The 18,017-nt window shown below is 45.0% G+C and overlaps 1 protein-coding gene across 2 annotated transcripts in view; it reads left to right on the top strand.

The window, feature by feature from the left end:
• The window catches only part of UNK (unk zinc finger), a 670,943-nt gene that overhangs the window by 347,665 nt on the left and 305,261 nt on the right, over nucleotides 1-18,017 (top strand). For both annotated transcript variants that reach the window (XM_086930733.1, XM_086930732.1), the window contains exon 7: nucleotides 5,191-5,275. In XM_086930733.1, the coding sequence (XP_086786859.1) occupies nucleotides 5,191-5,275 (85 nt within the window). The remainder of the gene's footprint in view (nucleotides 1-5,190; nucleotides 5,276-18,017) is intronic.

The raw sequence follows: 18,017 nt of genomic DNA, 5'->3' as shown, positions 1-18,017 counted from the left end.
GCAATAGACTGGTGTTTACAATAAAGAGATTGAGCTGTGTGCATTAACACAGCAAAGCAGCACCCGTCTGTAATCTGTCCTTGCCCCTACCCCGTCACCTCCCGCCAGAAAATACTGCCAGTGCTGGCTGCATCATAGCACTTCTTTTCCTAACTTTTAGCCACGATGCAGAGCAGCCATGCAGCTGTACAACATGGCTAAAACACATTGACAAAGCCAATAGCTCTTGCATAGGCGAGACCTATTGGCTTTGCCAATGCTTGTTCCTTCATTTTTTCCTCTTATATATGCGTTTAAATCTCAAATCTAACACTTCAGCACAGATATTGTTAGATATGCAGAATTGTGATGTGTATTTAAGTGGTTATTAGGTCTCGTGACCTACAATGCGCGCAAGCGCATTGAGGGAACGAGAATTCAAGTGGCGAAAATCATCGTCAAACCAAGGGCTTTCAGCCCCGCGGTTTTCATGCAGTTCACGTGAATCACGTGATTAAACATGTACGTGTGTGCGCGCTCTTTGAATAGCGTACATCTGCCATGACTATGGCCTCTTGGCGCCTTTGACAGTCGGCACTGTCCACTGATACAAAGCTGTTGCATATAATATATATCATAATACAGTGAGATAGCTTTGAATAAAACCCCACAATCACATAAGTGTACAGTACAGTTGTTGGGTTTTACTCAAAGCAATTTCGCAAAAACCTTGTTGTAACAGAAATATACTCGGGAAGCCCCAAATCGCAAAAGCTGATTTGCCGCTTTTGGAAAACCATGCAAAAATTTATCATGTTTTCAGCTGTAATTCGTGTGTTCATAAATGCCTTCTTTGTGCTTTGCTTAGAGGGAATTGGGCCGAGAGTGTAAAAGAGGCAGGTTTGGCTAGCCACTACATAAACTGTAGTAATGAAGTGAGTTTGTTTACAATAAATCGGGTAATAGCAGAGTCGCCAAGTGCCCCAGGGAGGGGTTGCAGGGCGTGCGGTAGTTAGCTTGCTGACCCGTAACGCATGTATTTCGAGTTACCATGACATCACAGGAAGGGGCATCATAGGAAGTGACTTCATTGGAAGGGTCACCGTTGTGGCGCTCAGGAAGCAGCTTGAAAGATAGAAAAGGAGTAGTTAAAGCTTTGGCCCACATTGGAATAGTTGTCACAACTGTCAGACTCTGCTAGTAGCCCACGTCTAAAATACGCATCAGTGCAAGCAGCGAGTGCAATGTAAGACTATGACATAAATAACGCAAGATCCAGACAAAGATACTGAGCATGGTGTACACTGAGGTCAAATAGTTCGCACAGGATCAAACATTTAGCAAAGGAAGGAAGCAGAGATTTGAACCTATGCTTTTCACTCTGTCTGCAGAGGCATGCAAGCACGTTTATCTCATCCTGTTTCTAGTTTCACAGGAAAAGGTAATACTTGGTTGTCCTTTCCGCACAAGAGACAAACAAGTGCAGTGTGACGAACAGGGTGCAAGTCCTACAATAAATAAGTGTGGGACTACTTAGCATATGCAGTGAACTCACCAAAAGTGATGTATTAAAAAGAAGAATCACTCGCTCCGCTCTAATCGCGGAGGGTCTGCTTTTTCCAGTTTATGGCAATGTACTTGTCTGTATACACATAGTGAACATCCAGTGAATGTTTGAATAAAGCCCACTGGGTTAGCATTCCGTGCTTCAGTCTGTGGCTTTCGCAGGTCTGTGGTACACATATTGTCAGTCAACTCATCCTTTTAAGGTAAATGCAATTAGATTATAACTGGCAATAGATTGAAGCATGCTGTTCAACATTCTGTGATATTGATAACAATGTTACACATTATTAGGAGCGCCATTGTATCCTGTTCCGTTTTTAGGTCGAGCAGACCTGCATTCAATGCCACTCACACACGCAACGCCACTCACACACGCAACGCCACTCACACACGCAACGCCACTCACCCACGCAACGCCACTCACCCACGCAACGCCACTCACCCACGCAACGCCACTCACCCACGCAATGCCACTCACGCAATGCCACTCACCCACGCAACGCCACTCACCCACGCAATGCCACTCACCCACGCAACGCCACTCACCCACGCAACGCCACTCACCCACGCAACGCCGCTCACCCACGCAACGCCGCTCACCCACGCAACGCCGCTCACCCACGCAACGCCGCTCACCCACGCAACGCCGCTCACCCACGCAACGCCGCTCACCCACGCAACGCCGCTCACCCACGCAACGCCGCTCACCCACGCAACGCCGCTCACCCACGCAACGCCGCTCACCCACGCAACGCCACTCACCCACGCAACGCCACTCACCCACGCAACGCCACTCACCCAAAGCCACTCACACCCACGCAGTGCCACTCTCACCCACACTGTGCAGTGCACAATAGGTCTCGCAGTAGGAAAGTTGGAGGTATTGGTTTTGTAAATGACAAAGCCCTTTATGTTTTTAAAATGAAAACAAAAATAAAAGGCATTGTTATTTGCAATTGTAATAGCTCCAACTTTCCTACTGCGAGACCTATTGGCAACGCCAGTGCTTGTTACAAGAGAAAACTTTTCATGAAAAACACTCGTTGGCCTTCACTTAGAAAAAATGTCAGTTTTTACCTCCTATTCAAGACACAGCTGATGATTTTTTACTTTGTAAAAAGAAGTGTTCTGGGGTCCCTGCATGGTGGTGTGTATATTAAGTCAAGGTGCACATGACACAGAACTAGGATTACAAGTGAGGAACATTTTGTTATTGATTCATCGCCAGCCCTACATGCCTTGCCTCTTTCACAGCATGCAACAAAAACTCCTATATGGGGAAAAGAGGATTGATCTGCAAGATAATCCTAGATCCTGCATTTACCCCGTTAAATATTTCAGTTCTGCATGAGAGCACATCATTTGAGAGTTTTAAATAACTGATTGGATATACTCCACTCGGCATTGTCTATTAGAAGTTAAATGTTGAAATGTTTGTCTGCCATGGGCAACTTTCATAATAAATTTCTGCTTTGCAGAACAATTTCTTAACTTTTAGCGAGGAGTAAGTCAGCTCACATGTACAGTAGTAGTGTTCAGAGCACATCTGTCTTTCCGAACATAGTATTGACAGTTTCAGCTAAAATATTATTTTCTCACTTCTCATCTTTGCACACCATTCATAGGAAGCAATTTTATTCGGCAGTACAGGTGATCTGCACTTTCTAGTCTACAACTTCTTTTCAACCTTTGTTCTACAGACACAGAAAGCCTGCATCCCACCAGATGGCTGCCCGCATGCATCTCTAATCGCCATACTGAGTTGGGGAAATCTCTTCAATAAAATTTCTGAGCACGTTCTTCCAGAGTCAAGATGGGGATCTCTGCTGTTCCGTATTATTTTTTTTAGTTCATGTAAAATGTGGTCTGGGATTAGGTTTTGTAGACGAAACATTTATCCTCAAAGCCAACTTATCTCCTTGAAACAGAAAACCGGGTGAGCTGTAACCCACAAAATACATGCGCATTATATGAGGGCGGTGTATTCTGGGCAAACAATCAGTCCTGTGAAATTCACATGAGTGTTTTTTTGTTAGTGGGTTCCAAATTTATTTTCACAGTGAATAGAAATGCACACAATGAATATATTTTAGGATTTGAATAATGTGTAATTTTGTAACTAAAGATGAAACAAAATGGTAGCAATGAACTGTAAATATATTAAAACGAATTGCAACATGGTAACTCTTTCCGAATGTCTTTGAATGCAGAGAGAACTCGTCTCTGTTTTCCATATCCTCCCATATTGCCCCTAACTAAGCTGTCTTAGTACTAAAAGGGCCTGTATGAGTTCCTGAGGTGGCCTTCCATCCGCATGTAATTAGTCAAGCAACAAACTTGTTGTTGTGTATTGAGAAGGTCTTTCTCTGCTTCTGTGCTTAGGAAGTTTCAGCAAATTGGTAAGGCTAAGCTGGCTCAGAGAAACTGGCTGTGACCTTCACAAAAGATGTTTACAGCTGTGCGTACTCCAACCAATTCTCACAGAAAGTTAAAGATGTTCGTCTCTGTCTTATACTGGTCTCTACCCAGGTCAAATACACTTTTATGAATATTTTGAAAGGAGCAGGCCTCATATTGAATAATGTCAAATACAAGAATTAACATATTAATATTGTTACTATTTCAATTAATTCTTTAAGACATAAATCATGGAAAACATATTTGAATAATTGATTCTCTATCAAACTATAATAAAACAAATGTTATGCGTTATACATGTGCGAACAATACTAAATGCAGCAAGCATTTATACATGAAAAATATGCACTCTAATATATGAAATGCAACAGGGGGGAGGTACATAAGCATGAAACGTAAAGATTACATCAGTAGGTAGATTCATGCCAGCTAGTCAGGGCAGCTAAATTGGCCACATCAAATGAATCACCCTGTACTTTGCTCTTAATACTTATCCTAGGAGCCATGTACATTTTCCCCAAAAGGTCTTAAAGAATCAATTTGATAGCTGCTTATATAGTTTTTCATTTCTACACTTTAATTTTTCGCTTGTTCTCAAATCTTCATAGAGATTGAGAATTAGAAAAACCTGGATATAGAAAAATAGGAGTGGAATATTGTAACCTTCATGGTGACTGTTGCCTGTAGTCCGTGGGGAATCGGCAAATCTCAAAAGGCACCCGTCTACCCTCTCCATTAGCCAACACACTGCACCAATGGATTATATTTAAAAAACATTTACTGGTATGTTGTGTGCCTATGTGGTAGAAGAGAGCACGGCCACGTATGCATTTTATTGGAGGAAGAGTACCATTTGAATGAAGTTTTGAATTGAATAGCTAAGAGGTGAACTTTACAGTCCCATAACTAGGTCAAGGGGTACTTGCAGACTGTGAATACGGGAAGATCAATACGCACTAGAAGGAATAGAATTGTCAATGTAACTTTAGCCTTCACTCACATCCTTTGATATCTTTCCGTTGTCTAGCTCATGGTTTGTGTTACACAATTGACCACTGTGTTGTCAATGTCCTTGCATTGGGATTTACGCTCCATCCTGTTCTCTAACTTTTCTTCTTTCGAGCCTGAGATTTAATCTGCTTTCTTGTAATATTTTTTCTGTCCTGTTGTTTTTGTGGCCTGGGACTTACACTCCCTGCCGGTGATGTCTCTTTCTTTCTTACACAGATCTACAAATCGACAAAGTGCAATGATATGCAGCAGTCTGGCAGCTGTCCCCGTGGACCCTTCTGTGCATTCGCACATGTAGAACGTATGTTGCTTTTCTCTCCTTTTCAAGTCACCCAATGCATGCTTTTTTCCTTTTTGTTTTACATAGGAACACTGTATTTGATGGCACATGAAGACCTTCAAGTCCAGTTGAGTTTGCAGATTTTCTACCTGTTCTTAGTAAACATACCCTGTGTAAATTCCCGGTCAAGAGAATCCTTCATCCACACCCAGTAAATTTATATCCTAAAAATATATTTGAGTTTTCTGCAGTGCTAGACAATTACTGCAAATTATTTTTCAAGAGTGTGAATGTAAGAGCTGAGTTGGTTAGAATTTGTCATGTGTGGAAATGTATAACTTGTCTGAGGCTGTTGGACTGGCTATATTTCAAAATGAGCCTGCAACTATTTATTCTTCTAGACTCTTTGGCCCTCATTAGGCAAAGCTCACAAATCCCAGGGGGGCCTTAAGCCCTGTTACCAGCCCCATTGAGAATTCCAAGAAGCACGAAAGTACCACAGACCTCTCATGTTTCCCCCAGGGATTTCGAGAGCAATTACAATCTCCAGGGGAACAACTGGGGAGAGTGAGGAACCAGTAAGGGAATCGGACCTGTGATTGAAGATCACAAGCAAAATTCCTAATTATCCAGGTGAAACCTAAAGGTTTTACCTAAATCACTGTTAATTTAGCACCCCTGGATCTATTATCATTAATGTCTGGGGTGCAGAGTTAACACCCTCTAGACCAGGGCACTTGTAAGGAGCCCCGTTGTGAAATCATCAGTTTAGTATTCAATACGGTTTCTTGTGAAATTAGATAATTGACACTGGTTTACAAATCCTTTAACCCTAGAACCCAAGAATAGAAATTGTAGAACTGCATTTCTGATGGATACTACTACCTATGGATTCCTCACCTTTTGAATATCCCAGTGTGCCAGCTTTCTATGGAAACTTCTCTTTACAACTCTCCTACATCGAGGATGTCCTAATGCCACTTCTTCCCACACAACTCCGTTTGAAGTCATTGGAGCCATAAGAAGCCCTCGTCGGTGAGCTGACGTCAGTTCCTTTTTTTCCGCATCTTCAAAGCGTACTTTTTTGTTCTGCCCTCCGATAGTGTAGCAGTTTTGTCTTTTGTTGGTCATAACATTGTTGCAATGGATAATGTCTTCGTCTAGAAAGTCTGGATTCAAGCCCTACAAGGAATGTGAAGGTTAGATGTCAATTACTGACCCGCCAACAACAGCCTTTGTCTTGGTTCAGATCATGATGTTGATGCCTGTTCTTCCTGCCAGAAGATGAATCTAAAGCTTTGAAGGAGAGGGTGGCTAAGCTTTTTATGGTCAAGGAAAGATGTGAGAAAAGAGGACATTGGAAGTGACCTCCCTTCTCGGAGTCGCCACCTGCCCACTCTTTGAAATTGTCCAGAAGGAAACGCAAGAAGAATCTGCGTCATGGTTCTCGATGTCACTCTTCCAAGTATGTTTACCCGAAGTCGGTGTCCCCAGTTCCGAGAGTCCATGAACAAAGAGGTTAGATTTCTCCCACTCAGTCTTCACATGTAACTCCGGCATCTCCGAGTCAGAGAACGGTGACACCGTCTGGGAGTCCGGAGCGGGAGTCAGTACCTGATCCAGATCTTCCTCTACCTCGGTTTGTACCTCCTAGGCAGGAGCAGGAGCATCCGGCATTCCTGACTCCAGGGTCCGATCTGTTGAATTTCCTGAATGCTATGTATAGCATTTCTGCAAGGGCTGGGACTCCATCTGGTGTGCCAGTGGTCCCCATGGGCTCACAAGCTTATTCTTTAGGAAGTTTTTTCGATACACTACCAGCAGGCACCGTTCCTGCCATTTATGCCAATGACTCAGTTGAACTGGCCTCTACCGATGCTGAGAAAGGTGACACTGTCACCAGTAGAAGAGGTGCAGCAGGAATTCCTTACATTGGTTGTGCCCACTCCGTAGTTGGAGGTATCCAGGTCGGCTCCACGACAATCTGCTCCAGTTCCTCATCCATCTGAGCCGACGTGGCTGACGCCTCATCCACTTGCGCCAGTGTTGAAATTGAGCTCTCGAACACAGGCCCTGAGACTTTTGGAGGAGGAACAGTACTTGTTTGAAGGAAATCAGGATTTGGAGGGAGGTGATATGGTGTCCTTCCATCCTGAGTATGAAGGTGGCGAGTGGCCTTGATACTTCACCTAAGTGGGAGTTGTTGTGCCCAAATGGTATTGCTCCACCAGAGTTTCCTGCCTTATCATTCCGTGATCAGATAGGCGGCAGAGATGCTGGAATTGCCATTGCCGTCTACAGAACTGAAATTAAATTAGTTGACTGAGGTGCTTCATTCTTCCATATCCTCATCTCAATCAATCAGTCAATCAATCAGAGTACTTGTAAAGCGCGCTACTTACCCGTGAGGGTCTCAAGGCGATGAGGCAGGGGGGCTGCCGCTACTGCTCGAAGAGCCAGGTCTTTAGGAGTCTTCTGGAGGCAGGTAGGTCGTGGGTCTGCCGTAGGTGGGTAGGGAGGGTGTTCCAGGTCTTGGCGGCGAGGTAGGAGAAGGATCTGCTGCCGGAGGTCGTTCTTTGGATGCGGGGGACAGCAGCGAGGGCGAGGCTGGCGGAGTGGAGCTGCCGGGTGGGGGTGTAGAAGCTGAGTCTGCTGTTCAGGTGGGCTTGTCCGGCGTTGTGGAGTGCTTTGTGTGCGTCGGTGAGGAGCTTGAAGGTGATCCTCTTGTCGACGGGGAGCCATTGTAGGTCTCTCAGGTGGGGAGTGATGTGGCTGCTGCAGGGGACGTTGACGATCAGTCGGGCGGAGGCGTTTTGGATGCGTTTTAGTCATAGGTGTTTGGCTGGGATTCCTGAGTAGAGTGCGTTGCTGTAGTCCAGTCTGCTGCTGACGAGGGCCTGTGTCACCGTTTTTCTTGTTTCGGTAGGGATCCACTTGTAGATCCTGCGGAGCATGCGTAGGGTGTTGTAGCAGGAGGAGGAGCGGCGTTGACCTGCTTAGACATGGAGAGGAACGAGTCGAGGATGAATCCTAGGTTGCGTGCATGGTCAGTGGGTGTTGGTGCTGTTCCCAGTGTGGTCAGCCACCAGGAGTCGTCCCAGGCTGAGGGGGTGGGTCCGAGGATGAGGACCTCCGTCTTGCCCGAGTTCTGCTTCAGAGCCTATGTTACCTTTTAATGAGGCCCTCACTGAGCCTATTCTTGAACTTTGACAGACACCTAAGTCGTCCGCAGCAGTGACTAGATCGAATGCACGACGGTACATGCCTACTCCACGTAACCCATTGTTTTTGTCTACTCATTCTACCCCTGCGAGTTTGGTGGTGCAAGCGTCCTGCTCTTCAAAGTTGACACCTGTTTTTTTCCTCACGATTCCTGCTGACAGGGAGTCTAAAAGTATGGAGCAGTCTGCAACGAAGGTTGTCTCTTCTGATATCATGGCTCTAAAGTCTACCAATGCAACATGTCTGTTAGGATGTCATATCCATGCATTGATGGAGTCAGCCAAGGAAGGGGTTTCGAAATTTGCAGGTGATCTTCAAGGACATTTTTCAAAGTTGCTGAATGAAAGCCAGGCTGCTGCCCGCCAGGTAATTCAGTCTGGCTTGGACACTGCGGAGTCAGTTGCGAGGGCAATATGGTCTTCTGTTGCTACGAGGAGACATGATTGGCTTAAGGGGGTCTGGCTTCTTGCCAGATGTTCAAGCAAAATAGTTGGATTTTGCCATTTGATGGTTCATGACTGTTTGGTGCAAAAGCTGATTCTGCCTTGAGAGGTTTAAGGACAGTAAAGTGACAGCGAGGTAGTTGAGCCTTCAAACATATCCTAAGGAATATAGGTGGTTTCGCTGGTTCCGGGTGTTTGGCCGGAACTTAAAATTTATAGGCAGAAGCCAATATCAGCCACAACAGCAAGCATCCATTCCCCTCTACAGAGGTTATAGTAGGTGGGGCAGAAGCAAACAATGTGGAGTTGCCCATCAGCCTTCTTCCACTTCTTCCTCCTCCTCTCCTTCCAGTGTCGCAGGAAAACAGCCATAGTTCTTTCATCTTGGGGCGCGCTGGTCCAGTGGGAGGATTGTTGACCTATTTTCCACCTCAAAGGGTTTTGGACATTGTGGAAAATGGGTACTCTTTACATTTTCAAGAGTTTCCTCCACCTTTTCCTCCCCAACAGGGCTTTTGTTAAGAAGAACGTCTTCAGCTCCTCTAACAGGAGGTTCAAATTCTACTTCAGAAGGGTGCAGTAGAGTTGGTAACAGAGCAGGTTTGGGATAAGGAATGCTAATCCCAGTATTTTCCGATTCCCAGAAAGGACAGTTGCTTGCTGCAGATCCTGGACCTCAGGATTTTAAACTGGTTCCTCAAGCAGGAACATATGCTGATCCTTGCACAAGTGCTTCTTGTGCTGGAGAAGGATAACTGGATGGTTTCGATCGAATTGCAAGACGTGCATTTTCACATACCCATTCTGAAACCGCACAGGAAGTATCTCTTTTACGGTGAGGTCTCCGCATTATCAGTTTGTGGTCCTTCCGTTTGGTCTTACTTCCGCACCTTGAGTTTTCACAAAAGTGATGGCAGTGGTCACAGCGCATCTCAGAAAGTGGGGATTTGCAGTATTCCCCTTACCTGGACGATTGGCTCCAGACTCCATTATTTGCTGTTAATAACAATTGTTGTTTAACCTGGGTTTTAGTATCAACATACCAAAATCTCACCTAGGGCCCTCTCAGCACACGCTGTTTATATGGGCAGTATTGGACACTGTGTGAATGGGGCATATCTGCCTCCCCAGAGGCTTCTAGACATTCAGGGTATGATTCTGAGGTTTCACAGAGGAGTGATGGTTTCATTCCCGATGGCCTCCTGTATTCAGTTGGTCACCCATGCATGCTGGCACATGAAGGCCCTCTAGTTTTGCCTCTATGGCGGTGGTTTCAACACAGCAGAGATCTCAAGAGTCGGTAAGGATCTTCAGAGACACTGCAGTGAATCTACAGTAGTGGAGATTGTGTGGCAATCTGTCTCTAATGATGCTGTTATACCTGCCTCCTCCAGTGGCCACAGCGATAACGAATGCCTCGACTCTCAGGTGGGTAGCTTATCTGGAGATCAAAGGTCTTTGGTCTCCAGAGGAAAGATTGTTGCATATCAATCTTCAGGAATTGCAGGCGATACGACTGGCTCAAGGCCTGCCTCCCTTCCCTTCGCTGGTAGTCAGTTCAAGTCTTGACAAACAATACTACTGCGATGTGGTAGAAAAACAGGGAGGAGTAGAGTTGTATCCTCTCTGCAGCTCTGGTCCTGGGTTCAGGACCATCAGTTTGCCTCTTGGCAAATGTCTTGGCTGAAGTTCTGAACATGTGTGCGGGCAGACTGTCAATACTTTTTTGCCGATCACGAGTGGCTTCTCCATCTGGAAGTGGTACAATACATATTGGGGCTATAGGCAACTGCCTCAGATAGATATATCTATTTATCACTTAATCTTAATAAAAGTGTCAAATCTGTTTGCCACTTGCCTAACAAAAATGCATGTGTCCTCATGTAATGCAACTGATGCTATGTAAAGCTCTCTGATACCCGATTCGGGTCAAGTTTGCGCATTATATAAAACTCTGTAAAATAAAAAACAAATAAGAGAACACACACTACCTGTCGTTCTGCATCCTTCAGTATCCATTGCAGGGAGCTCTGGGGACATGTTTCAGTTAGACTGGGGCGCCCAGCTGTTCTACTTGTTTCCCCCCAAACCCTTAATTCCTTGGGTTCTGAGGTAGATTTGCCAAGACCGGGCACAAATCATATTATTAGCCCCAGATTGGCTTTAAAGGGTATGGTATACAGACCTTCACCTCTCTCTGTGCCCACCGCTCGTCTCCCTCACAAGGCAGACCGTCTTTCACAGTCGCAGGGGCATGTTTTACACCCACACCTCCAGAGCCAGCACCTACATGTCTGGAGATTTAATGGGGCAACCTGAGTTTGTTTTCCTCTTCCTCCTGATCCTGTGGCTGTTATGCTATCGGCAATAAGACACTCCACCAAGTAGGTTTATGCTGGCATATGGGGGAAGTTTGTGAAGTGGTATGGAGAAAATTCCATTGCCCCTTTGAAAGTCCGTTTTCTGACATTTTACGCTTTTAGCTGTCGCTAGTGCACAATGTTGCGCTGTTGCAACAGTAAAAGATTATTTGTTAGTCCTTTTATAATTAATCTGCTTACCAGACCAACATTCCCTTTTTGTTAAGGCTTATTAAGGGACTTGCTAACAGGTTCCCTATAACTTCATTATTACTTAGTGGAATCTTAGTTTGGTTTTAAACTTTCTTATGGGTTCTCCGTTTGTGTTGTTACATTGTTTTCCTATGAGGTTGCTTACTTTTAATACAATTTTTCTAGTCGCCGTAAGGTCGGCTAGGCGTGTTCGTGAATTGCAGGGTTTAAATATGAAACCTCCTTTCACAACTTACCATTCAAACAAGTTGGTATCGAGAATTCCAGGCTGCTTTCCTGCCAAAAGTGGTTACACCCTTCCACTTGGGCCATTCTATTACCCTTCCTACTTTCTATCCTTCTCCACATCCTTCTGAAGAGGAAGAAAGGATTCATTGTTTGGAATCTATAACAGCTGTGAGCTTTTATGTGGACCGAACACTTGATCTCCTGTTGAATGATCAGCTGTTTGTTGGCTATGTGGGCAAGATGAAAGGAAAAACAGTTCATGAAAGCACATTATTCAGATGGATTATCCTGTGCATCAATATCTGCTGCGCAATGGCTAATAAGGAGCCACCAGAAGGTATTAAAGCGCATTCTACTGGAGCTAAGTCTTTTACTTCCGCTTTGGCTAGAGGTGTCCCTGTAGTTGACATTTGGAAAGCGGCAACTTGGGCCTCCTTCCATACTTTTGCGAAGCACTATTGTTTAGACTCTGAAGTAAGGATGACGCTCAATGTGCCCGCTTCGTGTTGCAGTATTTGTTTGGTGCAGGCAGGCACCCACCTCCAAGTGCGGGACGGCTTGGGGATTCTATTCAAAAGGTGAGGAATCCACAGGTAGATGTATCCATCAGAAGTTGTTCCTTACCTTCGGTAACGCTTTTTTCTGGTGGATACAGTATCTACCTGTGGATTCCTCACTGACCCACCCTCCTCCTTGTTGTTTTCTGCGTATGCCAAAAGCAAAGGTGTTGTATGTTATTTATTTTGTTTATACTCCTGAATGTATATAAGTATATATGTGCGTGTGTATATATATGTTTAATCTTTTATTTGATACCTACCATGTGCTTCCACATGGATACTGTTGGTTTCGCCCACTTGCCTCGAAGGCACGAAAAAATGGGTGGAAACTGACAGCATCACGGATGAGGGCTTCTTATGACTGCAATGACGTTAAGCAGAGCTGTGTGCGCAGCCGTGGCATTATTATGTCATTATTATGTAAAGAAAAGTTTCCATAGAATTCTGGCCCGTTGAGATATTCAAAAGGTGAGGAATCCACAGGTATATACTGTCTCTGCCAGAAAAAGCATTACCGAAGATAAGTAACTTGTTCATCTATCTTTAATAAGTAAGATCAGCTGGGTTAGGAAATTGAACCAAGATTTCAAATCCTTTCACCTCATCGACCGGTTGAGTGAAGAAAGGCACTAGATTATAATCACTTCTCCCCGATTTGTTGATGGCCACAGTCGGCATTCCGCCATTAAAACTTTTGGATCTGGTAGTCTATTCCAACATTTCATGTGAAAAGTTGGTAAAGTTTTGATGGAAAATCACACTGGTTGTTTCTTTTGAGTGTATTCTGTACTGCTCCAGCCTACTCTCATCTGTCCCTACTAGTATGTTTTGAGCCCATTCCTACATTTACAGGAGTAATTTTGAGTACTAAAATAGCCCACTCATCTGCGACCCCCCCCCTCCCTAGGTACTTATCCTCCCCTTGACAAGGTGACCAACTTTGCAACATGTTTACTTTTTCATTTTAACACGTTGGCAACCACATGCAGTGAGAGGGCTATCTAAATTCCAGTTTCAAAGGGCAGTATAAACTCCTTATTTTGGTCTTCGAGGCATTTGAGGGCCTTGGCGCCCTTAACTAGAACACCTTGTCTAGTGTACATTTGATCTATACCATGATTAGTTGCTATCTACAGTTTTTCTGGTATACATGCTCCTTTATTTGCAAGCACGACTGTTTCTTTACGAAAACACAAATCAAGAAGAAGCAAAGACTGACACTTAGCCAAGGAGTTTGACCACTTGCGTGGTAGTGAAATTTGTTTTGCAAGACTTTATGCTCTACTGCTTCATAGTGTTTTTGTGGCAGGTTATAAATCTTCCCATTGAAGATTCCCTTGGACATCCTCTTATGCTACTAAGACATTAGTTTCAAAGAATATAGTTTTTGTAGATCACTTTTTCCTATAGCTTGGGCGCAAAGAATGCATGCCTTTATTTGTTGCGTGTGCCTTAAAAAATGCACAAGTCTAGACCCTGTATTTCTGGAACCAGTACCCAGAAGCACAGTCCATTTTATGAGGTTTGTCCAACTCCACGTTCCTGAAGGTGCCTGAAGTTCTTTACATTTTGATTGCCTGGAGGTAAGTACATTAAGACTTAAAGCAGAGCTTGCGCTGAGGAATTAGGTCAACTTTCTTATACCATGAATGTAGTGTCCAGCTTGGGAATGGTGGCTTGGCCCTTGCATAGGGGCCAATCAAGGGGGTTGTTGGGATTACTCCAGTGGCGAAAATTCCTTTCTCCCATGGGTCTCATATATGCTCCAGCTTCATTTGATCACATTTTGGGTACACTTCATCTTTCTTCGATGGTATTTGCTTTAGAGGAAAAGCCTGCTGGACTCCCACAGTGTCGGGTTTCAAGGAGAGGTAAGGAGCAGCAAGCGGTAGGAGAACAACCATACCGCAACAAAGGACGAAACGGAACTACAACTCCCAGTATCAGCCCCGGGAAGACTACAAATCCCGGGAGGCCGTGCGCGGCGCATGCGCAAAACCCAGAGGCGTATAAAGCAATGGCGGCCGCCAAGAACAACGTCGGATATTATCGAGCTGTGCCGAAGGTCGGTGAAACGCCGTGAGGTAAGGAACAGCGTTCCTTTCTGCATTACCGACAAAGCATGCCGAAGTTCGTGTCTCTCACAGGGTCGAGCGGCTGCTCCTACATGACCCGCCAGGTGCGTCAGCTCTCTAGAGACCTTGTTTGTTTGGTCTGACTGGGGTCATTGACTGCCTTGCCGGAATCCCAGGGAATCCAGACGCGAGTCGAGCGGCTGCTCCTGCGCGTCTCTCTGTTCATGCTAGACATCTGTGGGCTTAATTAACTACCTAAACATTAAAGGGCCCAGTGGGGAAGTGGCCGCTCACTGTGTTGGTCCTTGGCTGTGAACCCGGAACCAGTACTGGTCAAAGGACACAAGGCATATTTGAGAGCCGAGGTTACTAGTTCCACACCAGGAGTTGGAACACGGTGCTATTGGTGATTTTCTAACCAAGGCATCACTGTACCCCTCGTTGGCGAGTGCTGGGACCGGCATTCTTGCGGGGGACGGTCAGACGGCGTATTTGTCGTTACTGTTGTAATCAGATTGACAAGGCTCGAGTGGCATTGTCGGCCACTACTTAGCACAGTACCCTCCATTGGGGAGTGTCAGGAACGGCATTCATGCGGAGGACGGTGTGAATATACATATGGGATATTGGGTGGCGAGAACCCGTTCTCATTATTGCTGGACGTTACAGCGCGTTACTTAGAACGTGCATGTTCATTCCATAAATCAGTATACATACATATGGTCTGTTGGTGCCTTATTTCTGTGTGATAGTTCTGTGGTCTTGGAGCCACGACCAGAACCCAATCCCGAGGGCAGCCAGGGATTACACACAGGCAGAGTGGCAAGATGCATATAAACTGCTGAAATCCACCCCATTCCACCTATCAAAGTCACTTTTTCTCTGGAGAATGACCTGTGAGCATAGTCTGATAAGAACCTTCTCAGGTGTTACATTCATTCCAGGCCTGTTTTTGACTGCAGGCAATGTGGGGTTCATGGGATACCATTCATGTTAAATATTCTCATTCCAAGTCCTTGGGGATGGTTGTTGCTGGAACCAAAAAAGCAGGAGCAAACCAAGAGGAATCTGAGAACAAAGATGTGGCTGACGCTACAAAAGAAGGCAGCTTAGGTAACAAAACACAAAGGGGAACCCAAGAGCAGTCCATACAAGCCCAAGGTAGGTTGAGGTAGGTCAGATACAAAAGTGTATTGGCAATCCATAGAGTAATGGTAGGTTATGATTTAAGAAATAAGGGACACGTTGTTCTGGATTAAGCAGCACCAAACAGTAGGATGCTCTGTTGAGCAATATCGTGAAAGTGAACTCGTAGTTGTTGGAAACCTGGACTTAACGTCCTCTCATGCTCAATGTATCCCTAGGTGCTGGTGGGAAGTGTAGTCCACCAGCCCCAATCTTTGCCAGGAGCAGAGAGATCAAAGAAATGCCTGAGCATGACTACATGCTTTCAAACCTAATGGCCAAATATTGTATCCACTGGATGCATAACCTGTTCTCGTCGTATAACTGTGCCTAAGAATCCAATTACTAATATATAGGCTTTACTGTTCTTAGTTTGTTGTTGACTGTTTTTTTTTATGTAAAAATCAGCGATTATTGGTTTACTCTTAAAAAATCATGCAATACTGCTTTTCCTGTGCTTATTAACAAATGTGCTTTTATTTATTTCCTTACCATGTTCCCTTGTTTTGTAAATAATTCCTCTTTTCCTTCCATATTAATTCCTTGAACCCTTTCCTTGAATTTGCTATTTTAACTAACCTCTCACTAGTTCTCTCACCCACCCCCTTTCACCAGCGCTCAAATTCCTCTTCTAAGCAGTCCAGTTCCACACATGAGAAGGATGTGCATGGATAGATATTCTTACACCTTATAATATTCGATTGTTGCCAATAAAACTACCCTTGGTATATTTGAAACAGTGGGGTTTTGTCTTCCTGCAGAAGAGGTGTGACAAGAAGTGGAGAAGTGTGGCTCAATGGTTAGAGGCGGCAGAACCGGAAGCTGAGATCGGCCCGGGACCAGGGTTCGATTCCCAACGCGGCAGGGTCTTGGGTCAAAATGTCCGCGGGCCTGATAATTCTCGCCTCGGCGCCTACTCTAACCTTGGGTTCCACTCTCCAACTCTGGGCAATAGCTTGCTTAAGCTTCACAACGGCCCCTTCAACGCCGGGGATGCCTGGTCTCACCTTGGGGGTGCCCAGAAGGGACCATCTCACAGGGAAAGCCAGGACGGGTTCCCCAGCGGTATACAGCGCCGGGACGCCTGCGGTGTGGGCAGCTGTGCGCTTTACAAGTATACAACATTTACATTTACATTTACAATTGAACACAGCACTTTTCCTTTGTGATTGTTCAGTGTGCACTTTTACAGTGCATTTCCATTGAGGTTTGGAGGGGAAAACAATCACAGCTAAGTATGTTCCCATTAAATGCAGGTGTGTTGCCAAGTGCAAAGCCTTGTTTCAGCTTCATAGGTTCCAAGCTTCATTATCACATTCAGGCGTTAGGAATGAAAGCTGAATGAGGTAACTTGGAGCTGTATCATGAAAAACATCTAGCCTCAGTATGCACGCCCAAAGTTGGGTCTAAGCTGCTTTGTTTGACTGAAACTGCACTGTCTGCAGCACATACAAGGAAGCATAGCAATAATTGCCTGGTTAGGTTTTTGAACTGTACTGGGTGAAGCTCATACACTGACACACATATATGATAATCTTAGCGCAGTGCAATTAAAACAGTGTATGGACTTCATCTGGTCTTGCACATGGTTGCTGAAGATGTTCAAAAGTTGATGATACATCCCCTAATCTTTTTGTATGTGAGGATGTGCCTCATGTAGACATGCTTTTCAAACAGTCATTGTAGGAGGCTAGCTTAGTATATGGTGCACACTTATCTAATTGATGCATGTTGCACTAATCCAGTCAACACTTATGGTTATTTTAGTGCTGTTTGATCACCATAGAAGACTTTCAAAATGGTAGTTCTTGGGAGCAGCCTTTGGGCTCATTTTGAAGGAGTGTTAAGCAGCTTATTTTACCAGTTTAATCTTATGGTGTACGTTAGATGAAAAGAACCATACAGTGAATATATAAAAATACTTCTATTTATTACACAACACTCACAAACACATTGGTCTATCTCCTACCCAGAGATATCTACACAATACACAATACTTCAATGGCAATAAGGTAAGTAGCACAAAATACAGTGGTCGCTAGGGGGAAACCAAACCATTTACTAAGAAAATGGAATGCGAACTGAAAGGAGGATGGGACCTGGACCAGAAGACCCAGAATACCCAGGGGAGCCAGGGACAAAAGGAACCACCCAAGGTAAGCACCCAAGAACCCTACAGAGGCTGTGTGCAGAATGGGAACAGAGCCGCGTGACCAACGAAAGTCAGTAGAGAAGTCACGGTTGCAGTTTTGCGGAAGGGCCCTTCCCAGAGGACCCTGAAGCGTTCCTTTGGAGGATGTAAGCTTGGAGAGCCATCCCACCTGCGAATGCCCCGGGAACCAGGTTACCTACACCACGGAAGCCAGGGGCACAGAGGTGAAGTGATGTCGGAAACCTCGGTAGATGAGAATAAAAGACTAGGAAGAAATTGCCTCTGCAGAAGAAGGTGAATAAGTCTGATGGAAGCTAAGTGTGGA

The sequence above is a fragment of the Lissotriton vulgaris genome, chromosome 7 (assembly GCF_964263255.1).
Source record: "Lissotriton vulgaris chromosome 7, aLisVul1.2, whole genome shotgun sequence".
NCBI classification, from domain to species: domain Eukaryota; kingdom Metazoa; phylum Chordata; class Amphibia; order Caudata; family Salamandridae; genus Lissotriton; species Lissotriton vulgaris.
Note: the sequence above shows the minus strand (reverse complement) of the source record. Positions and strands in the feature narration are given on the sequence as shown.